The 24,995-nt window shown below is 30.9% G+C and overlaps 1 protein-coding gene across 1 annotated transcript in view; it reads right to left on the bottom strand.

Annotated features, from left to right (window-relative positions):
• LOC127726614 (proto-oncogene tyrosine-protein kinase ROS-like) overlaps positions 1–24,995 on the bottom strand; it is an 89,653-nt gene that overhangs the window by 44,749 nt on the left and 19,909 nt on the right. Inside the window, exon 4 of the mRNA XM_052234032.1 lies at positions 14,910–15,035. Within this exon, the coding sequence (XP_052089992.1) occupies positions 14,910–15,035 (126 nt within the window). The remainder of the gene's footprint in view (positions 1–14,909; positions 15,036–24,995) is intronic.

The raw sequence follows: 24,995 nt of genomic DNA, 5'->3' as shown, positions 1-24,995 counted from the left end.
CATATAAAGGTGGAATATCTACAGTACATAAGGTGGAAAATCTACAGTACATAAGGTGGAATATCCACAGTACATAAGGTGGAATATCCACAGTACATAAGGTGGAATATCCACAGTATATAAGGTGGAATATCCACAGTACATAAGGTAGAATATCCACAGTATATAAGGTGGAATATCCACAGTACATAAGGTAGAATATCCACAGTACATAAGGTGGAATATCCACAGTACATATAAAGGTGGAATATCCACAGTATATAATGTGGAATATCCACAGTACATAATGTGGAATATCCACAGTACATAAGGTGGAATATCCACAGTACATAAGGTGGAATATCCACAGTATATAAGGTAGAATATCCACAGTATATAAGGTGGAATATCCACAGTATATAAGGTAGAATATCCACAGTACATAAGGTGGAATATCCACAGTACATAAGGTGGAATATCCACAGTTCATAAGGTGGAATATCCACAGTACATAATGTGGAATATCCACAGTATATAAGGTGGAATATCCACAGTACATAAGGTGGAATATCCACAGTATATAAGGTAGAATATCCACAGTATATAAGGTGGAATATCCACAGTATATAAGGTAGAATATCCACAGTACATAAGGTGGAATATCCACAGTACATAAGGTGGAATATCCACAGTTCATAAGGTGGAATATCCACAGTACATAAGGTGGAATATCCACAGTATATAAGGTAGAATATCCACAGTATATAAGGTGGAATAAAATATTTTTACACAAAGGAAAAGTACAAATGTGAGCCAATTTTTCAATTCTTCCATTATCCTCCACAATGGAAAAGAAAATGAGATTAACAGTATGAAACATTGACAGATGATATTAATTTGTTGAAAAATTTGTTGTTTATATTATTATCCCCAATTCCTCATTTTTGACAATTCCTGCATTGCTATAATTATAGTCACATCTTTCAACACTTTAATATCATTGACCAAAATTTACAGCAAGAATTGCCAAAGAACTTTTGACTAATTAGAGACAATTTATATGACTGTTTATATCAACATGACAGACGATATTCTAAAGAGGATGGTGATTTATTTGAAATAAAATGTTATAGTACTAGTGTAATGTATTGCCATGAGAGCTAATTAAAACAGGTGTAAAAAGATAGCTTCAATTGTAACTGTTGTATTTTTTTTTTGGGGGGGGGGGGGGGGGGGGGAAGAGGATCATTTTTGATAGCGGCAGAAATTTTGTCTTGCAACAAAGAGCTAATGAAAACTGGTGTACAAAGAAAGTTTTGATTGTAACAGTTGTTGCTTGCTTAAAGCTTTCAATGGCAAATATTTCATGCATTTTTGAGGGAGAACAAATTAACAAATAATCCAATAGGTAACCTTCTGCATAATGGTCAAACCAGAACAAAGTGCAGGATATTTTGGCAGCCACTGGGTTAAAAGAGGATGATGTTTGATTAGGGCAGAAATTTTGTCTTGTCAGGCCACCTAAAAGGACCCATTCCGAGAGTTTGAAAGTTTTGACATTTGGCTGATATAGTACAAGATTAGTCAATTATCAAAACACAAAAATGTTCATAATTTATGTATTTATGTACTGTGTCCTAGCTTGTCAAAAGGAGTGGTGATCCCACCTGTCCTTAATATGCACCCCTCTGTCCTTAAAATCATATCAATTTAATTCTGTGGGACAATAATTTACCAATTTAGAAATATCAGTAAAATTGTCCAATATTCTGTTGCTCTACAAACAAAAATAGATTCCTTTATCTATCAGCTACGAAAATAAATTTTTCTCTCTTCCTAATGAACATATTATCATAACACGATTTCTTTTGTGCAAACAATTAATTAGAACCTAAAAAAAACCTCTTTATAACAGGATTAATTAAACCCAGAGTGTTGTATATATTGCATCAATTATGATGATTTGTGTATAACTTGATCTTTATGGATTTACCCTTCTAACGAGTTCTGACTATTGATGTCAAAAGATTTTCTTCTTTCTGCCAAGTTTATTATGATACAAATACCTACGAAAGTTTGTACAGTTTGAATAGGACTGTAAACACACCAAAAATGAAAAGTTCTTAAGACTTAAGAAATTGATCGGAAAATTTGAATTTATCCGTGTTCTTGGTGTGGCTCACATTGCTCCATTTTTAGTATCCTGTGCAGCACTTTGTGGACAGTGGCTCAAATTTGCTTCAAAAAAGAAAAGTCCACCATGATTTACGGTTTTTAATTGCCCCCAATTTATAGTCTCTCTAGTTTTATTGTACTGTGATATCACTATATGCCATTAGTTTCCCCTCAGCTGGGTGTATTGAAAACATATGAATCCATATCTCTACAACTGACCAAACAATTTTGAAATAACCTGTTTTCTAAATGTACAGTATAGAAATTTCAGGGATATTTTACTCATAATGAAAATATTGCTTTAAAAGTTGATAACGTAAATTGCAAAAAGTCATTTAACTTAATCATTATGAAATTAAAGCATCTTGCAATCTCTTGACTTAATTTTCTTGTTTGGTTATTACAAATGAAAACATCATGTAGATACAAATTGTTTACTTCTCACAGAATTGTAAAAATTTGCACAACTGAAAATTATTTAACCAAACTGTTTGATTCTTCTAGAATCAAGTGAGCACAGACTTAAAACTAGGACAGTAATAATAACCCAGAAATATGACATTAATTGTTTCTCACAATAAAATATGGAATCCTGTGACTATTTATTTGTATATAAAAAAAAAACATGAAATGTAACTAGAAAATTAATTTCTACCAAATAATTACTGATAAACTGCAGTATCTCGGGTCTACTTAAAGGACAATCAGAATAACAAAATAGCAATGAAAATTCAAGTCAATTTGGAAAGTAACTGTATGAAATTTACCTGACCAACCAATCATTTATGAAAGTCTAATCGACGTGTAAATTAAATAAAACCAGCGTCTTCACATAGTACAAATCAACAGTAGAGTCAAATTTAACTAAATGGTCAAGACAAAATTTTAAGTCATGTTGAAGTTTATAATTTTCACGTACACCCTGGAATATAAGATCGATTTTGCAATGCAATACCTATTCAAAGGTCAATTTAAGGTCAATGTTCTATATTTTGTGTGTGATGAAGGAGTAGGGTTCATTAAGGACCATTTTTGGTCCAATCTCAAAACTTTCATTTTGAGGCGTTTTCTGGTGGAGAAAGGATCATAACTTTCAAATAATGTGTCAATTTTTAATCAATTTATACATTTTTCATCATTTTTGGGCAAAAACAATAAAGCATGAATATTTCTGAAATTTCTATACCAAGTTCAATTTGACATTGAAATGTTTTAAGTCTGTTTCGAACATGGAATACCAAGGAAATATCAATACCTAGGGAACATAAGGGTTCAACTCTTTTCATTGGTTGGCAACATACATAATGAATGATAATGTCTTTGAATTAATTTAAGGGAGATAACTCACTAAAATCAGTAATGCGATTGTAATACTGGCTTTTTCATCAATACTTTTAAAGCAATTATGTGAAACAGATAAATAATAATCTATCAATGCGTTATTTAAAAGCATATGAATATTTTTATAGAAATAGCTGACAAAACTGTACCAGTGACTTATAAAATTAATATTATATCCTGTACGCAAGTTTACCTCCTAAAAATGTTATAGGAATATTTTCAATACATAAGTAATAACTGTATTAAGATATGACAATGACTATTACAGATAATGAACAATGAATAATAATTAAAAAATTATCAGAAAATGTCAACACACATGTATATATATGGTATTTTTTTCTCGTTTGACTATAAAAGATACCTAGAATAGCTTGACTTCAATGGATTAAGCCTTTATTGAGCAGACATCAAAGTTGTAAGATAATTAAAGTAATTAACATTAGAACAGGTAATTTGATTGCATAATGCACCTGTACTTTAATAGTCTCATAAGACAGCATCCAGCTCCTCCTTTACTGAATTTTTCATTAAAGATTCCATTTTTACACCAGTTTAATTATGGTTTAGCATAATTAAGATCTTTAACATTCTTAAATTTCACGCTCGAGTGAGAAACAAGGATTGTTCAGTTTGAACAACACCTGGTATTATCTGACTCATTGTTGCATGTTGATGCAGAATTCTAAGACAAAATGTTAATGAAATAATGATTAAAAGTTAACTATTTCTCTGACTAATTTTTAAAATTCGTCTTTCTACTTTCTGTTCATGTCTTGTTTTTTTTTCAATTTCCTTCCTTCCTTCCTTGATTAAAACTAATATGCTTTTCTTAATGATAAGCTTTCATTTTGAAGTCTATACTTCTCGTAGAAACAAGGAATTATTTGAATCTGGAATAATTTTGAATTCTGGAAAATTGATGAGAAATATATGATGAAAACTAACCCAACTAAATAGGGTTAGCCATGCGCGCATGGCTAAGGTGGGTTAGTTAGTTCATACTGAAATGATAGTGAAAGTAAAATTAACTTTAGCCATGCACGCATGGCTAACCCTATTTAGTTGGGTTAGTTTTCATCATACATTTCTAATCAATTTTCCAGAATTCAAAATTATTCCAGATTCAAATAATTCCTTGTTTAGACAGAATGAAAGCAAAATAAGTCAACAAGAAAAGGATAACTTGAAGATTTTGGAGGCTTATAAGAGGATATGATTTACCTCATGAAAAAGTAAACATTTAAAAAATATCAACACCTCTAATGTGTAAACATTAAAACATAGTCATTAAAATAATGAAAATAAAAATTTGTCATTTATTATTGTACAATAAACTGAACTTTGTACTTTAAAAAGATTGCATGGACATTAAGTAGCTTCAAGCAGACAAAAATCCATGAGCAATCACATTAAAAACAAAGTATTCACAATGAGTATAATATAAATTGTTGCATATGTTTATCTAAATCTTTTTTCTGTTATAAAAAGTTAACTCTTGGGTTAAACTTAAACATCTTACTGCAATTCATTGGTATATTTAAATTTAAAAGCTTCAATATCATTTGTAGGGTTAATACCATATACTCAACTGTATGTGTTGACAATTTCTGGAGATATAATAAAAACAATAAATGATTGTACATAAACTAAAAATATCAATAATGATAAAAGGAAATAACAACAAGATTAACAAATCTGTAAATCAAGAAAAATAAATGTACTACAATGATTTAATTAGATGCCTTGTCAGCTGGAATCAAAACATAATCAGATATTTTATATTATTTAATTATACACATCGTTCTGTGTCATTTCAGTGCTGAAAATGGATTGAAGCTGACAGAATCTTTAATATCACTCTAGTACACAGAGACACAGGTCTTCCTCAAAATAAGAGACTCCATAGAGGCTGTCAATCAAAGTGAAGGAGGCAGGTTGTTGTTGTTTATGTGCATACATGATTCTTCAGTGGCTTACAAGAATTGTAAACACCTAAATTAACCAAGGATGCACCCATTCTGATTTTCCAATAATGATTCTGAGTTAGAAACCAAAAAGTATTAATTTTCCATAAAAAGAAGGTTTTTAAGGCAAATCCTTTAAATTTTTTTTTGTTTCGATATTTTACATCATTTTATTATTTGATTCAGCCTATGGAGCCTCAAATCACCACAATCCAAAATTCTGGTACAACAACAAACAACAACTGATGAAGATGATGATGACTACGAAATGTCATGTTTCCATAGTTACCTGTCAAACTTTCAGCAATCTCATAAATAACCTTTCGTCCTTGTAAATAAAACATAATATACAAATACTTAAAATATAATAAATAACTTCATTTTAAATGCACATGTTTACCCTGAAGCTTGTTAATGACATAATTATTGAAAAAAAAAATAATACAAGATATAATTTCAAAAAAGTGGTTTTAGATTCCATGCCATAGACGATTTAGAGATTTCGCTGTAACCGGGTAATTGTTGGTCAATTAAATATTAATTTTTCCATACAGCTATTCAAAAATCGGTATTGTTATTATCCAAATTCATGTGTTTAGTATATTTTTAAACTTCAACTAAAATTTACCTGAAATCCATCCGCGTAGCTTTGGTTTCAATAATTAACAGTTTTAAATAGCTCTTAATAGAATCAACAAGAATACAGGCATTGTTGTGCTAAGCATACCAATGGCAATGCAAAGAATGGGAAAACAGGATGTAGCTTTACAAAAGATTCGAAAAGCACTCAGATCTTACAACTTATAACTTTCAAGCTGCTGACCAAATAAGTCATTCTGTGGATTACAGTACTGCAGAAATGTGTGACGAAAAAATTTAACTTCAATTGTCAAAAGAAATTGGTAAACAGGAAGTAGTTGGCTGACAGATCCCAAAAGTGCTCCCACATTACAAGTGGGTGTGGATGGGGGGTTACAGAATGGAGAATAATGAATAAAAAAAATAAAGAATAGAGAATAATGAGGTGCTAAAATATAAATAAAAGAGAATAATAGGGAAAAAGTATAAAGAATAGAGAAAATGGCCTAAAAAATTAAAATGAAGGAACCACCCCCCGCCCTCCAGACCCTCTTACAAGTGATCATCATCACTATCAAGCAGCTACCAAATTTGAAGTCATTCTGATATGTAGTATCTATTTTTAGATGGACAGACAGACATAGAAAGGAACAGACAGATAGACAAGATGAGTGCAATAATTCCTCCAATCTTTGAGTGAGGGTATAATATAGAACTGACCACTTATATGGTCCGGGTACACAGTTATCGTCCTTTGATTTTCGTTGTCCACGAATATAGTCCCTAGTGTGGACAGTGTGTTACTTGTCAATTTTTTTTATACCCCTTCCAAATTTATTTCTCCATGTTTTATGACTCAAATAGTAAGTAGGGGGGTGAAATGACACTGTAAAAAAATTTGGGTCATGAATTTTAAAGTAAAGTAGTGATTTGGTCCAGCTGAAAAATGTTAAAAATTAGCACTTCGGAAGCTGTCAAAAGATTTGAAGACCCCCTTAACATGAAATTGTCCATATTTTGAGTTAGAGCCGATGAAGTTTTCTATAATTTTGATATAATTTGTCCCAAAAGTAGTACAACACACTGTAAAAATATTATTGAGAAAGCGCAGGTGGGATTTTTTTAATTTTCATTTATTGTCTAAAAGAAATGCACTACGAAATAACTGTGTACTCGGACCTAAGAGGTGAAATCAGGAAATATAGAATCTGTACTTTGGCAACTTCCCTGAATGATTTAATGGTGTCAATTTATCAAATAGCATAAAACTAAAGGATTTAAACTTTTATTTGATAGAATTTCTGCAAAAATGACCAATTTTGGCATTTTATGGTCAAAATAAGCATTTCATAGCTTTTTCAATTTTGATGCATAAGTGGCATTCTGACTTTCTATCTGACAGGTTTTTATGTGTCAATATTTGTGTTTCTATGCTTCAATCCAGTTGTATTACTCATTTGTGAACTCTGAATCTACAGAAAAGAAGATTATCTTGGACAATTTGTGCAAAATGTGTTGTATATATGATCCTCGTCTAACGCCCTGTTTGGATCAAGTTAAATGTGAGGAGCTTGGAACATAAAAGTTGAAGTCCATTATAAAGACCTCACTAAATTTGTATAAAAAGCACTTAACAATGTCTTTTGTACCTGTTTTATGTCACATAATATCTTTCTTTTCTTCTGTAGGATAGCAAGTGGTTCAAATATAAGCCTGTTGAGACTAAAATTGCATGCATGTTTTTCACTAAAAAGTGAAAAATCTTTGTATTAGACCATACTGTCTGCAAAAAAAGTTGAATGCAAGAGTCTTTTTGTGCTCAGATTTATTGTATCATGTCACCTGAGCATAGAAATGATAGAAAAGACACAAAATTTTATTTCCTATAGCTTCAATATGCATTTTTAAATGTAAATATGTGATACGGCCTAAATTGACCCTAAATTATTTTCAGTCTTACTTGGCCTAAGACCCTTTTAAACTAATGTGATATGTTATTTGTAAGTTTTCTTTCCATTTAAAGTACATAAAATACATATGTAAGGATTAATTATAACCAAAAAGCTTTACAAATTTAAAATTGCTGGAAAATATTACATCTTCATGTAAGGCCCCCCTTCATTGGAAAACCTCCATTTTTAGCCACAGGCTCATATAAATTTGACTTTTTAATAATTATGATAAGTCTGATAAATCAAATGAGTACTCTATTGCTTTTAATACATAATACATAATATATTAAGGCATTTCAAAAGTATTCTTTTGCAATATTTTTATTTTTTAAGCCCCAAATGTTGGTAGTTGAAAATTTTCAATTTTAACGTCTAAATTTAACACGCAAAGTTGAATATAGAATTAGTCATATTGTCTATAATATATATCCTATTGCCATGAAACTTTGTAAGCAGTCTTATAATTTATTAAGCTTTGATCATACCAAGTTTCATTAAGATTGGTCAACTTTTTCTACCCTATTAGGTCCGGGTACACAGTTATCGTCCTTTGATTTTCGTTGTCCACGAATATAGTCCCTAGTGTGGACAGTGTGTTACTTGTCAATTTTTTTTATACCCCTTCCAAATTTATTTCTCCATGTTTTATGACTCAAATAGTAAGTAGGGGGGTGAAATGACACTGTAAAAAAATTTGGGTCATGAATTTTAAAGTAAAGTAGTGATTTGGTCCAGCTGAAAAATGTTAAAAATTAGCACTTCGGAAGCTGTCAAAAGATTTGAAGACCCCCTTAACATGAAATTGTCCATATTTTGAGTTAGAGCCGATGAAGTTTTCTATAATTTTGATATAATTTGTCCCAAAAGTAGTACAACACACTGTAAAAATATTATTGAGAAAGCGCAGGTGGGATTTTTTTAATTTTCATTTATTGTCTAAAAGAAATGCACTACGAAATAACTGTGTACTCGGACCATATGATCATTAGCTTACAAATAATTGTCGACTGCTGATTGCTAATTTGCCGTTTCAGAATCTAAAGCATTCTGGGTAATATTTTCAAACGCGTGCACCAAAATGTTATGATTGGTTGAATATGTAATAAACAATGGAAATTCAACTAATGACATAAAATTATTTTCATTTTGGTGTACATACAATGAGATTACCCATAATCCTCTTGAGGCAATAGGGACAACCCCAAAGAGCCATACATTCATAAAAGAGTAGACCTACAGTAAGAATACTCCTGACTACAGATGCCAATATTTCTGCCAATTTCAACAAATAAGTATTATTTGTAGTAAATGTTATATTGAATTATTATAAATCAAAATAGCTGTGATCTGCTGCTTTTGAAAATATTTTGAAATACTTAGCTTATTCCCAGAAGTCATTCAATACATGAAATACAATATTTGTTGACAGAAACTAATAATTAATGAGTCAATGATACCAAATTACATAGCTTGTGGCTAAAAACAAAACAGCTCTTCATCAAATATTTAAGTCCTTTTTTTAAACTGTTTGTCAAAATCACACGAACAAGTGTTATCAATTTCATGCTATTCATCAAATATCATTCAATATTTTCCATTCATAAAAATTTAATCGTTTTTTTTTAAACTCTTCAAATCAACAAAAGAAATGTAGAAAATTTATATTCCATGTGCATTTAATAATTTTTATTCTAATAATTAAGACACCTGACATGACAAACTAAACGCATGATAGTTTAAAGTAGGTAAATATTTACATTGGCGACAATATGGAACCATTTTTTGCTTCCACATGTTTTTAATAAAATGTCTGGGGGAAAAAATGTTGAATCCTGAATTTTGAACATCTTTGAGTGTAAATAAACCTGCAAAATACACATGGTGCCACAGCTTTTATCTATTGAAAAATGTTATTCTTTTAAGAATGCTTTATGATTCCACACTTTTCAAAACAATTTAAAATGAAGAACATCACTTGCATTATTTTAGGGATAGCTCTTTCTCAATACTTTTATACAAATAACTGACATTTAGTTCTCACTATTTTAATTTTCTTTTCTTATTAACATGGAAGCAGAAAATCAGTTTACTTCTTGCTATTATTTTGGATGTGAAAAACTTTGTACTTCCTTTTCACCTATACTTACAGAAACTGGAATAAAATCAGACAATGTTTTCCAAAATGGTAGATTTTCTTTATTCCCTTATTTCTAACAAATTGTCATCAATTTTTGTATTAAAGCAGAAAATGTGCATAATTTATACTCAATTTCCTTATAGGTAGCCCCATTCTCAGAAAACATTATTTTTTAACGACCACGATGAATTTTACTGGTCTTTGCTAAGTACAATGACCAAGAAAATAACAATTTTATAGAGAAATCAGAATAAAAGATAATTTTTTTTTAATGAAAGGAAAGCAAAAACACCTTAACACTTCACCAAAACAATAGAGACATGTGACGGTGAGAAAACTCAATGTGACGATCTAATCAAATATTGAATATCACTGTCCTTTATTCATGCTGAGAAAATAGCATCAACGTCTTAAGAAACATACATATTCCCCCGGTTTCCATTCTCAATTCTATAAAGACTGTTATCTTTAATAATGTCATAGAATTACATCTTCCTGTGAATCTTTTCAAAGAATTTTACTAATGTCAGTTTCATAGATTGTCTTGTGAAATGAAGCAAAGGAAACATAATTCCATTGAATAACAAAAGCTAGAAAATGGACATGTGACCTTTATTCAAAAATGTTTTGCAGACTGTTCTGTAAAAAATATTGTAGATGTTTGTAATTATAAGCAATCGTGATATTATTCTTGTGTTGTGTCATGTTGACAGAAAAAAGTCATAAAATTCCAGAAAAGAGATTATTAGCCTCAGCTAGGATTAGAAAGAATATTTTGATACAATTGTTTACTTTGTTATTTTAAAAGTTTCATTGTTTCCATACCAAGGTGACCTTGGCTTTAAGCTGCCTAAAACCCTAATAAAATAGCTCAGAAAAACATTTTTATAGCCAATTAAAATTAAAAACAAAATCAACTGAATTTAATCATTTTAGTTAAACTTTATTTATTGCCAAAAGTAAAAATTTGACGGTTAAAATGCAAACATAATAGGTCAACATTTAACCAAACATAATAGGTAACAGTCAAGGTGAGTAGAAGGTCAACAGTCAAGGTGAGCAGAAAGTCAAATTATTTTTACACCAATGTAAGGTAATGCACCAAACAGTCAAAAATATAATGAGGCTGGTATATAAAATGTAGATTTTCTAGATGGAAAAGCCTTTCAAATTATTTTTTTTTAATTTGGTCAAGGTCACAGATAAGTCAAAAGGTATATATGACAAACTGCCAAAAATATGTTCTTACTCCAATGTTGAAAGCTATTTTATTGCCTTTAATATCTGTATTTGACAAAACCTTTTGGAATGAAGGGGGCCTCAATGCTCTTCAACTTCATACTTGATTTGACCTTTTAACTTTATTGATTTGACCTTTTAACTTTATTGATTTGACCATTGAACTTTATTGATTTGAGTGTCACTGATGAGTCTTTTTAAATAAATCATGCATGTGTCTGGCATCCAAATTAAAAGCCTGATATCTTTGATATCTTATGATATCTAAACATTTTGTTTTTGCACTTTAACTGGTGTTTCTTTGGTAATATTTATATACACCTTTTATATTCTAATTGGCACGAGCTATATACTTTATAGAATTACTGAAATTAGATACCCTGCATTTATGATGCTATTTCAATAGCATATGTTCAAATGGCTGAAAGACCCCCCTCCTAATTTATTGAAAACTATCATTCTGTAATGACAATAATATCTTGGTCAATGCTCTCAATGTGTATCTAATACATACAACTAAAGTGAAATATGTCACCCACAAATGTTCAAATCAAGAAACAATTTGTCTACTTATAACAAGTTTAACTGTTCAAACTCTGTCAGTTAACTCAGATGTTTAGACAATAATAATTTCTTTGGGGAATATCAGAAATTCTGATACATTTCCAATATTTTCACTTAAGAATGACATAAAGTCTGTAAAGACTTGCTTTTATAGCAGTGCTATTTAATATTTACAAATAGCTTTTTGCACCTCCTATATAATTGAAAGTTTCCCAGTTTGAATCTTTCAAAAATAATGTAGGTTCACACTTAAAAGACAATTACATAGCTAGTTTTTTTCTTAAGTAATTAAATTTACTGCCTAGCTTACTGGCCCATGACCTATATTTCAGCAAGACTTATTATTTAACAGAAAATAATTGCAGTTTATATGCTTACCTACCAGGATTCCTATCGCTTATATACAACTTATATTTTTTCACTTTTTATTTGTAATATGGTAGCTACTCAACATTCTCAAATTTATTTGGTTTTTTTTTGTTACTTTTTTGAAATTTTCTGTTTTTGTATTCTAAGGCAATTAGATCAAAAGTCCATGAAATAAGTATCAACAATTTGGTAAAATGTACAATGAAATTGTATTATTTTTCAACTTATCAAGATGACATATTTTCAGATTGGGACAGCACTAGCTCAATAAAGGACTGACAGAAATGGGTGCTAAAATGTCTGGTAAAACTTGAACTGAAGTAAGACTCCCCAATAGCCAATCCAGAGTTCATAATTGTCCATAATTGACCAAAACTTTTGGAAATTCACAAACAAAGGAAAAAAAATTGCCAAGCAAGACCTATGTTTTTAAATATTATTCATGTGATACATGATCTATTGGAAAGAATCCTTCATTTATGAAAATGTTGTTATTTTAAATTTAGGGACCAATCATACATAAGTGAAAATAACATTTTATAAAGTTCCTGTGTCTGAAGCGCTGAATTGCATCAGAGTTGTACATTATACAATTTGCAGTTTTATACCTGTTACGTTTTTTGCCACATAATTTGGTACCATCAACTCTCTTTTTTCTTCCATGTTTTATAAAATTTAATACAATTCTCTTTTTTCTTTTTTTTTTGTATTTAAAAACTTTTACAAAGTTTTTTTCCCTTCTTTCTTTCTCTCTCTTTTCTTTTCATTAATCATTTATCCATCTTTTTTCCATCTTGAATAACTAAATAATCATTTAACAATATTATATATATATCTATGTTAGTACTTAAAAGTAAACGCAAGCCCCTTTGACATATTGTCAGCAAATATTGTCTCAACGTCTCCTGTACAACCTATCTATTTTTGTCCCCCTCCCAATACCCTAATAAAGTTGTTCTTATGAAAGATAAAAAATGTCGAAAACTGAAATCATTAAATAACAATGTCAACAAAATAGGAGATTTACATGTCTTTCTATCAAGCCTGTTTATTTTTTGTTAGAAAATGAAATCCCTTGCCACATACGGAAAAATGAAATCCTCTCATCAGAAAACAAAAATATAAGATGGCAATCCATTTGGGTATTCTTATATCTATAAATAGTATAGTATATTCAGCATCATCAGAAAATACCCATTGAAAATGGATTATCTTCTTAAAAGATAAACAAAATTCAGATAGTACTTTTAAATCCCTATCTGCCTATATATAAGAATCTGGCAGTGGTGAAAACATGACAAACAAAAACCCACTCAAGTTGACATTAATTTATGTTCAAATTGTATGATGGTGCATGAATATATCATTACATTCGTTTCCTTTTCCTTTTCTGGTAGTTCAAGATATAATTTGGTTGAAATGCATTAGAAATTAAAAATTAAGGGGAGCTAACTCAGTAATTTGCTATCTTTCTAACCAAAAATTATCTAGAGATTTCTCAAATTACCAGACACGCAGAAACAAAAGACCTTCCAATTCTAACTCAAGATGAGGGTAACTTCAAAATAGAATGGTTAGGTTGGTGGGGTTTTTTTTTTTTCTGTCATGTTTTGAAATTTTTCTAAATTGCTTGATTCTTACAAAGACGGGCACTTAAGAGTGCATTTGTTTCTAATCTAAATGATGTAAATAAGAACGTGTGTAGTCGTTTAATCCATTTGTGACCATTGTTTTTCTGTCAATGTTGACATTGTTCACATAAACTGAATTCACACTAATTTAAACCCCCTCAATCCTTGGTTTTGCTTGTTCTAGTTTGGACACAAAACCAAAATCGAATAATCGAATTCTTCCTTTCTCATGTCAAATTTCAGACTTTAAATACACATAATAAACTAAGCAAAAGGTATCATGAAAATTCTGAGTGTCTACAAATAGATAACTTTATAAACAGCACCATACCAAAAAAGTTCTGTGGTAAAGAAAATTAAGTGATATCATAAAATCTATGTTTTAAGCTGTAACAAATAAATCATAAAGATTTATAAATCTTAATTAAGACACTTATACTCATAATTTCACAAGTGCAATTTCATATAAGTTTTCCAGATTTAAATAACCACACCCTATAACCAGCTATCGTTACAGCAGACGACAATTGCTATTAAAGACAATTGGTTTTCCATTAATGTACAGCAGATTTTTCTCAGCTGTTCCGACCGCCATTGCAATACAATGTATATGCAATTGTGTACTGCACATTTTGATCTATTTTACCTATTGCATCATTAGCACCGATACAGAGTTCTCGAAAAGTGGTGGTCCGAAGGTTTTGACCACCAAAATTTTCAAAGGACTGACACAATTTCGGTATTTTGCAATAGAAGTAATAGTGTGGACCAGCAGATTTTCTTCAAAGACCACCAGGGAAAAAAAGATTGCGAGAACTCTACTGATAGCTGATAGCATGTATTGTATTGAGGGTGTGATGACTTGGTATTTGTTTCAGAAAGAATTTCCTACTTCATGTGCTCAATATAAGTTTAAGATGGAGAAAAGGTTTAAGTTTTACTTTGGTTTGGTTAAATCAAGTTTGACTATACATACCTTTTATAAGATCCGAGGCATTAAGTGTTTTATGTATGGTCTGGGGACTGGAGAAAAACTCTGTCATCTCCTGCTTTATAACTTTGTTGTTTTCAGCCAGAACTAAGTACACATCATTTTTCAACACTGAAAGTAGAAAATAAATTAAAATTTCAATTCAACTGATAAAGTTAAATGCATGTGAGGCCTCGGTGGCTGTGAGGCCTCCGTGGCTGTGAGGTCTATGTTGTACATCCTCTGTTTCTTTAGCCTGTCAACACCGAGGTTGTGGGTTCAAACCCAACATGTGCGTTGTGGGTTCAAATCTAATCTTGATTGACAGGGGTTGTCAGATTTCCTGCCCAATGTTGGTGGTAATCTCAGGCACTAAAGCTTCTTCCACCAATAAAGACTGACCGCCACAATATAGCCAATATTGCTGAAAGTGGTGTTAGACACCAACAATCAATCAAACTAAAGCAAAATGAAATAAAATGAAAGTAACCTGTCTGGCCCAAAGTCAATCAAGAGATTTCAAAACCAAATTTTCTTTCTCTGATAAAAAATAAAGTCCCTAACTACAAGCTAGTTCATACATATGACACTGCAATTAAAACTAAAATCTCGTTTGCATAATACAGTTAAAGAAATGCTTATAACTATAATTTTAAAGATAGGGTATGGGATTAAAAATTCTTTATTCTTTTTATTTATCTTTTTACTTAATTCAATTTTTTATTAAATTCTCTATATCATATTGTCTTCAGATTGCAATAAACACGACAATGATAGCCTTTTTGGAGATACAGACTTTAGAAAGTTGATTTTTTTAACAAAACCTTGCTAGAATCAAAGAAAAATTATTTGGAGAGTATTTTTTGGTGGCTTTTCTTACCGTAATTTGTACTTATCTCCCTTGCCTATCATTTTTGCACTTAAAAACACGTTTCTCATCCTAGCGTTGAAAAGACATCTCAGTTCCATTAGGGCTATAGAAAATATATTATTTTGCCTTTGGTATAATGCAGAGTGCACGAAGTCTCTAATAATAAAAAATAACGGGTGCACATATCGACCAATCAGGATTAGCCATACTCTTAATTCTGAATACCATGTTATCTTCATAAAATGGCTGTGCCCATAAAATGTAATGGTTTATTGTAACCTTCATTAGATTTCTTTTGATCAGTTATTTTGCAAGCAATTTTGTATGCAAAGCACTACAAGTATGGGCGATATCTCTAAATTTGTCTCAAATCTATTTAAAATATTTTCAATGTCATTTCATTTCAATTAAAATGAATATTCTATTCACATTTGTAAATCTTTACAAAGAATGTACTTAAAAATTCTTTACAAAATGGTAATAGCAATAATTAAGCTTTTATTGATATATATATATATATATATATATATATAAATTCAATCATATTAAGAGTAAACTGCTTGTTAAATGTCAAAGCACTTTTAGTAAAAACTTTCGAATACCTTTTTAGAGAAGACTAAAAAAGTTGAAATAATCACTTAGCAATGACTGTGAGTGTTCTATTCTTATATAATTTTGATTGACATTTAGAAATTACCACTTTAAGGTTTATGATGTCATATTTTAAAAGACATACTGGCAACATGATTGATCAGATTTGTATAACCATCCACTTAAGCCTCTTGTCACTATCAAAGTTAACTTGGTCAAAGATTTCTTTTGACCAGGAAAACTTAATTGGGCTTAGTCATCTGTTGTCACTATAAGCTTTTCATCAAAAACTTGGTCAAAGAAAAGTAAACTTGGTCATGTCATCTGTTGTCAAAGAAAAAACTGCTCTGTGATTGGATAGTTCCCATCCAAGTCCATCCAAGTTTCAAGAAAAATAAGATGAGATTCTATTCCATCCAAGTCTGTCAAAGTGTTTTGTTAAAAGCCTTAGTTTGACAGTTAATCAATCAAAAACTTTGACCAAGAAAACTCCTACAAGAAAACTTTGATAGTGACAATGGGGCTCAAGACATAATAATTGGACAAAACAACCTCTCCTATGTTTACATACTCAATTGTTTTAAAACATCTGTTTGTTAACTAATATTATCATTCTTTTAATCAGCCTGCATTGACAGATTTATAGCTCTACTTTACCACTTCGTAATTGAGAGAAGATATAAAATTTGCATATTTATAAGAATGAAGATTTCAAATTTGAAAGAAAAAATCGTTAAGTCCATTCCATTCCAGTCAAACAGTACAGTCCAGTCCAGTCCATGGGTCAAGTCCAAATGTCCAGTCTCAATTTTTCACTAAAGACCAAAAGCAACTCACAAAATTGATGTAAGCAATTTACATAAGTTGCTTACACAATTCCACACAAAAAATTGTCAATATGATAAGAAATCTTCTTTTCTGTACTTGATTTTTATCTGATAACTAATTTCCCATTCTGACATTCCATTAAATAAACCATATTACATCTGAGACATATGGCAACTTTTGATATCATATAATTTATAGCCCAGGAAAATTCACCAGTGGCTGTGAACCATTTTTTTCCTTAAAAAGAACCAAGAATGTCGTCCATAAAAAAAAATGAATTCACACCCTTAAAAGATTTAAACCAAAAAAATTTATTAAGAGGATTATTTATTTATTTGGTTTAAATCATCTTGGATTCAAAGAAACTGGGTTTTTTATGCATTTTTTATTCAACTTTTGAACAAAAACTTAACCTATCTACACTACAGCCTTAATTTAGAAGAAAATGCAAACACTTTTTGAACTGTAAATCCACCTTCCTAAGATAAATTTTATCAAAGGTTTTTCAAAGGGAGATAACTTCTTTGAAGAACAACCTAAAAGGGATTATTCTTCTGTATTTGGTGCTTGAAGTTTAAGTGCAAATGAGCTTGTTTTGAAAAAAAATATTTTTGATGAAATTTAAGCAAACTTATTCAAATGTGGTATACAAGAAAAGTAAGAAAATTAGAAAACTTTTAAAAAGGAAATAAATTTTTCATAATCAGCTTTAATGTAGCACACTTATTAAAAAGGGCCGTAACTTTAGAAATTATCTAACTTTTAAAGACAAATTTCAATCAAAGATAAGATCTCTTTTTTCAAATTAAGAAGTAATAAAATAAACACTGTTTTCACATGAATAAGACAAATTTAAAAAAAACATAAATTCACTTTTATAGATTATATGCTGTGACCCTAAAGTCTAATCAAAAGCCAACTATTAAAAAGATGAACTTTTATCAAAAACAAAAGATAGGAACAACGTTTATAACTTCCAGCAGGCACACTTTTAAAATAAACCACAGGAATAACCAATAAAAAATATACTCCATTGAACTTAGTTACCTAAGTGTTGACAATATAGGAGCAGAATAATTATATAATACTTAAGTCTGCTAGCGGGAGGGGCGTGTTTGAAGTTTGTTTACATCTTTTCTCAGTGACACATGTTTTTCCTCTTGGTCTGATAGAGCAATAACCATCCGTGGGAAAAAGTAACCTAACTCCCTGATCTGGGTCATTTTTACATCTTTTTGTGTATGACAAAAATGTTTACTATTAAAACATTGGTTAAACATGTGTTTTTGATGAAGTGGTTTTCAATTTGTAACCAGCCAAAATATAATTTTATTCACAGACAGGGCAATTTAGGATAATTTGAAAGCATACTGTTTATTACATAATGTGTGTTAAACTTTTCTATAAGTCAAAGTCATTATATGACAAAAAGTTGTCCTCAAACAAAGAAAATGTAATATTTGTTAAAAATATGAGTCAAAATAATTTTCCAGTCACTGTTCACAGTTTAAATTTGCCAGTTAAACAAACTTTCTGGTTGTTTTTTTTTTCAACCTGAGAATTAAGAGCTGCCATGCTGAAGATGGCATGATAGGAAGGAGGCCATTAAACCAGCCATCTGTCAAATACAATCCTGTAGTTTTTATAGTTGACAACTGTCAGGCAAGGGCAAGGTCAGGCAGGAACATAGCAGGCAGTCAGATGACATGGTTAAACAGAAATATGTTTCAAATATAATACTGGATGTCAAGGAGACAGCAACACAAACATCAGTTTCTTTAAAATCAACTTAGGGAGCTACCATTTGATTTTTAGGGGAGGGGGGGGGGCTAAGATGAAATTTGAAAAAAAGGCAGGACAGGAGTTTTGAGTAAAAAAAAAAGGCAGGATGAGCAACTTGGCAAAAAAAAAAAAACAGGATGACAATTTATGTAAAAAAAGTCAAGATAAACTAATAAAAAAAAAGGCAGGACCGAATAAAGTGAAAAATAAAAAGGCAGGACAGAGATTACAACTAAAAAAAAATGCAGGACAAAATTTTTCATCCTAGCCCCCCCCCCCCCCCCTCCCATAAAAATCAAATGGTAGCTCCCTTGGTGGTGTGTTTTTGTGTTGTGTTTTTGTTTTGGTTTAGTGAGATTTGTGGTTCACAGTCCTTGTTTTTTTCTGTGTCATGTTTTGTGGACTGCTATTTGCCTTTTCCTTTTGACCATGCTGGTCTGCTCTTTTTTTATAGCCCCTGTGGTACCAATTCCCTCTTTTTTTAATTATCTAACCTGTGACAGCATTTTAAAGATGTCATTTTTTCATTACTTTATACAGACAACAATTTTACATATACATAGCATCATTTACACATCAATATGTTTTGGACACATAAGACAAACTAGAATTCAAGTTTTGAAAATTATACTCACTAACTTACAATTTTTTTGTCATTGGCTAAAATATTTGAACAGTTAGCAATACTTGTGTTTGTAAATATAACTTGAAACTCAAAATCAACAATACAAAGAATATGCAGAATTTGATAGTGCTTGACTGAAATTTTACCCAAATTTGAAATCTGCTTGAACAAGGGCAAATCTGGTGTCAATGGTCCATGGAAAAATTGTAAAAAAACATGTCTTTGCAAAAAGGGGGACAAAGCTCTTGATAAGAGAGGGGAGTTGTTATATACTTTGAAGCAATTTCACCTCACAAGTAGGTTCATTTTATATCCTACTAAAATGTACATAATAATTTCTCAGTACATATGAACAAGTGTCAGTCAAGTCAAAACATATTAATTTCTATGTTTTTCTTATGCCAGATGTCATGATGGACTCCATATGTTTGAATGGTAAATGATCTATTGCACTCCCTGGTGTTCACCAAAGGGAGGTAATTAACCTTGTTTTGTTTAAGTTCAAAGTTACATATGTTAATTTCAAGATAAAAACTAAACTTTAAGATAGTTTTTATTTTTCTAAAAAAATTACAAATATCTTCACTTTCAAGTCTCTTTTATGCATAATGAAAACTATAGGTGCCACAGAAAAACAATTTTTTTTTGAAATGTGCTTAATTTGTACTTTCTTCATTTATAAATTATTTTTAATTTTAACTGTAAAATCCCAATGCACATGCAGTTGTTAATTAAACCTTTGGGTTTATTGCACTTAAACTTTCAAATTTCCAATATAATTTGGTTTCAAGAGCAACCAATCAGAATTCCATCTCATAATGCGAATAAATGGCCGAGAACTTAATATTTTTGAATTACTTAAATTTTGTGTTCCTTCTACTAACTAATCACCAAAACATGAGGATATTTAATCCTGCATTAAACTATGCACCAGACTCAATTCTTGAATTCTCTTTTTTCTGACCTAAAATCAGAAAAAAACTTATTAAGTTTTTACCCATAAATCTCTTTGTTTTTTTTTTATCATTTTCAAAAAGATTTTCAAACTTTATTAACTAAACTAAACTGGGAAAGCTTTTTTAAGTCAACAGAGAAATTTGATTAGAGATAAATCTGTTTGATCTCCTTCCTCATTGGCTATCACTTACGTATCAATGACAAAAGTGCAGTAATACCAATCTGATAAACATCTGACAAGCTTATAGATTAACAGGAGGCAATGCACTATAAAAACACAAGATTGATAAAGATCAGACTAAAGTTCTGAATTAAATAGAGGCTCCAATGACACACTACTAAATAAGAACACCTGGGCAGATAAAAGAGTCCAACACAAATTTCCAATTAACAAGAGGCTCCAAGCATTACATAACGAAAAAAGATGAAAACTTTTTAGACAAAATTGTCAACAAACAAGAGGCTTCACTAACAAAGAAAAAACAAATAATCGGAAATCATGAGAAAACATATTCCACACATTCTCAAAATCCTTAGGTAACCATTTTTTTTAAATTTGAATACCTTAACCATCTTATCCTCTCCTGCAAATCTATTTGTGGCAGACAATTTGCTTTTTATTTCATCAGCTTTGATAATGGGAACAAAAACATGTGCTTAAAAGAGAGGCAAAATATACCAAAGGGATATTCAAACTCATAAGTAGAAAACCAACAATACAGCATGGCAAAAAACAAATAATGACCAAAAGATAAACAACATTATACAAAACACAACACACGAACCCCACCAAAAACCTTGGTGGATCTCAGGTGCTCTGGAAGGGTAAGGAGATCTTGCACCATATGTGGGGCACCCATAATGTTGCTTAAACTGTAATTGGAATAACACTTTGATAAGCTGTGTTTCTGAATAACTAAACATAAATCTTTGACAAATATGATACAGAGATTTGTTCTTTGCTGAAGACAGTCTGTTGACCTCTAAATGTCTAGATATTTTTGGTATTGGTATGTTAATGTCTCACTGACATATACCACACTCCTCCTTATATTCACAATGTATTGTCATCGATAAAAGGAAAGCTAACAGAACATTGACATCAAATTTATTAAGTTTGAAATGAACTTTAATCTAATCTACATACTTTTAAGATATATCCCCGGATAATAATGTTTCCCGTCTGCCAAAATCAAAATCACGCTAATATTTTAAATCGAACATTCAGGTTCACTTAACTTGTTTCAATGTAAATGAAAATTGCAAACAAATTGAAAACATGGAAAAAAAATTTGTTATGCAAAATTATATGTTATTTTAACCAAATAATGCCTTTATATGTCAACTAAAAATTGAATATCGTTTCCATTAAGGTTGTTTAACTTTATGCAAATAATACCAATTACCAAAATGTCAAAAGCAGTAACATTTTACTTGAGTAACACAACTGTTTAATTCAAATTAAAAATTGTATCTATTCATAAACAAATTTTTCCTTCTTTATGCATCTAAGAACAATCAATTTAAAATTCGCTAAATTACAGTTTGTATCTATTTATAATTGAATTTTTCCTTCTTTATAAACCCAGAACAATTATTTGGAAAATTGATTCAATATCTAATTTCAGAATTTTAGATTACAGAACTGATTATTTTACTAACTCACTTACAAAAAATACATTACACTAATTTATTTAACTCTATGAAATTAAAATACTTTATTCCATTTCTATGCGGTTTCTATTTGAAGTCTTGAAGTTGAGTCTTTTTTCATTAAATCCCTAAGGAGGCCCACTGTTTTGCCAATTATTTTAGCAGCTTTGGAATACAACAAATGTAAAACTGACAATTATAATTGAATTGTCCTAAATACCTCATTGAATAAAATTCAAATCTGGTATTAAAGTTCTAATTATTGCTCTTAGTTTTTTTTTTTTTTTTTTTTTTTTTTTTAGTCAATTTTGCTTTTGATGATGACTACGTATGGCTTATTTAGTTTAACGTTCAGTGGCAAATTTAATGCATATTCAGGACGAGAACATTTCAAAGTAATATGTAATTAACCCTGCTTTGTACAAGAATGACACATTAAGCCGGATTTTAATGTGCTAGTTAATAAGGTAAAAGTCTGCAGGAAGACATGTCACCCTACCCTGACACATTATTCTGACTCTGAGCCAACCCATCTTTGCTCTAAATCCTTAATACCGCATGCTTAGCGGAGAAGCAGCAAATACCAGTTTTAAAGTCTTTGGTTTTACTTTGCTGTTGTTCAAAACCTACAAACTCCTGCACTCAAGGCGTTGAAACATAATGAATGTTAAAACATAATGCACTATAACATTATAAAAAAAGAACCAATTATACACAGAGGATTTTACCATGGTAAAATAATGATGTGAGGCTAAGGGAACATATCTGTCTACATTTTCTGCACAAAGAGTTATAAAAGTGTTGATATCGATCTTAGCCATGAACTCAATAAATAATAGTACTCTTTTGCAAACTTGTTTTTATTTTGTATGTATCCTTTTCTATATCCAATCTTTAGCAATATAAATAAATCGTCAAATATAATAACTCTTACAAAGATTGTGTTTGTACTAATAACTCATGAAGAATGAAAGTTTGTCCAAAAATCTTGTGTAAATGCTCCATCAATAAATCATAAAGAATGGTACCTCGTAGAAAATTTGCAGTACTTCGTAGAAAATTTGCGATATGAAGTGACAATGTAGTGAACTTAATACCTCAATCTATACCAACCAATCAAAGACAGATCAACAGAACGAGATTAAAATGTCCAAATTCAACATGATGTGATTTCTGTAGCGATATTATATCTCTGATCCAATATAGATATGACCTCTTCCCGCCAATATTTGTTTATTTATGTTGTACATCCTGCAACCGTCTGATATATCTATCAAATAGAGTAAAGTTCAAGAACTTAGTCTGAGAAATCATAGAAAACACTCAGAATTAGTCTAAAATACTCTTAATGTAGCAACTAAATAGCTAACACAAAGAGCCAAAAGCAGGAAGAAGCTGTTCCAATTGAAGACAGTTAGATGAACATCGTCAGTGCAATCTTGATAACTTAAGCCATAATTTGATCTCTACAAATCTTATTTTCCTTGTTTTTGTAGGGCTACAATAAGTAAAAACATAGAAATATTTACAAAAAAATCTATTGTTTTAGGGTTGTGATATACAGCAAAATCATTTTATCTGCTAACCAAGTTTTCCTACGTCTTTGTCAGTCCTATGTAGAGGGTGTGGGAGGGTGTCTTTGTCAGTCCTATGTAGAGGGTGTGGGATGGAGCCTTCGGCAGTCCTATGTAGAGGGTGTGGGAGGGTGCCTTTGTCAGTCCTATATAGAGGGTGTTGGAAGGTGCCTTTGTCAGTCCTATGCAGAGGTTGTGGGACGGTGCCTTCGGCAGTCCTATGTAGAGGGTGTGGCAGGGTGTCTTTGTCAGTCCTATGTAGAGGTGTAGGAGGGTGTCTTTGTCAGTCCAATGTAGAGGGTGTGGAAGGGTGTCTTTATCAGTCCTTTGTAGAGGGTGTTGGAGGGTGTCTTTCGTCGGTCCTATGTAGAGGTTGTGGGAGGGTGTCATTGTCAGTCCTATGTAGAGGGTGTCTTTGTCAGTCCTATGTAGAGGGTGTAGGAGGGTGTCTTTGTCAGTCCTATGTAGAGGGTGTAGGAGGGTCAGTCCTATGTAGAGGGTGTAGAAGGATGTCTTTGTCTGTTCTATGTAGAGGGCTTAGGAGGGTGTCTTTGTCAGTCCTATGTAGAGCGTATAGAGGTCTCATCCTCAAATTCTAGAGAGAATAAATGCCAAATGCCAAAATTCCCATGACAAAATGCGTACGTTCCCCACATCATGATATAATGGAATCTTGAATTCCCAAATTCAAGAAGATTTAACTGAATATTCCAAAATTGTGACAAATTCCTAAAAAAGGTCCTTTCGCCCCTTTATGTAAAGTAAAACAAGTGATTAATTCCCCTGACACAAAATTCGGGAAAATTGGTATTCCAAAAATATTAAAGAATCGACAGTTATTTTCTAATTATAGCTGAATAGAAGCTTTCTTATCAATTTAGAGACAACAGTATGTACTTAAAGAATCCATTCTTGTTAAATAAAATAGCAAGTAAAGCCATTAAAGATCTATTTTTCCTTTTTCGTTTTAAATCTATTGACAAATTGTGTTTTCCCTTTTGTTTATAGGTGTCGTGAGTATCCATTAAGACATACTTTATCTTACACGGCACACATTTTTATTGGAGAGAAATGTCCCACATGTAGCTGATTTTTTTTTTTATCTTCCCTTAAAGTGCCAAAAATCATTTTTCAAAGATAGAAACTTACGAATTTCTCACTGTACTGAAAAGATATCTAATATATTTCAATTATCTGTCCTCACTGAAAGT

This window comes from Mytilus californianus, unplaced genomic scaffold, assembly GCF_021869535.1.
Source record: "Mytilus californianus isolate M0D057914Y unplaced genomic scaffold, xbMytCali1.0.p SCAF_18, whole genome shotgun sequence".
NCBI lineage: Eukaryota > Metazoa > Mollusca > Bivalvia > Mytilida > Mytilidae > Mytilus > Mytilus californianus.
Note: the sequence above shows the minus strand (reverse complement) of the source record. Positions and strands in the feature narration are given on the sequence as shown.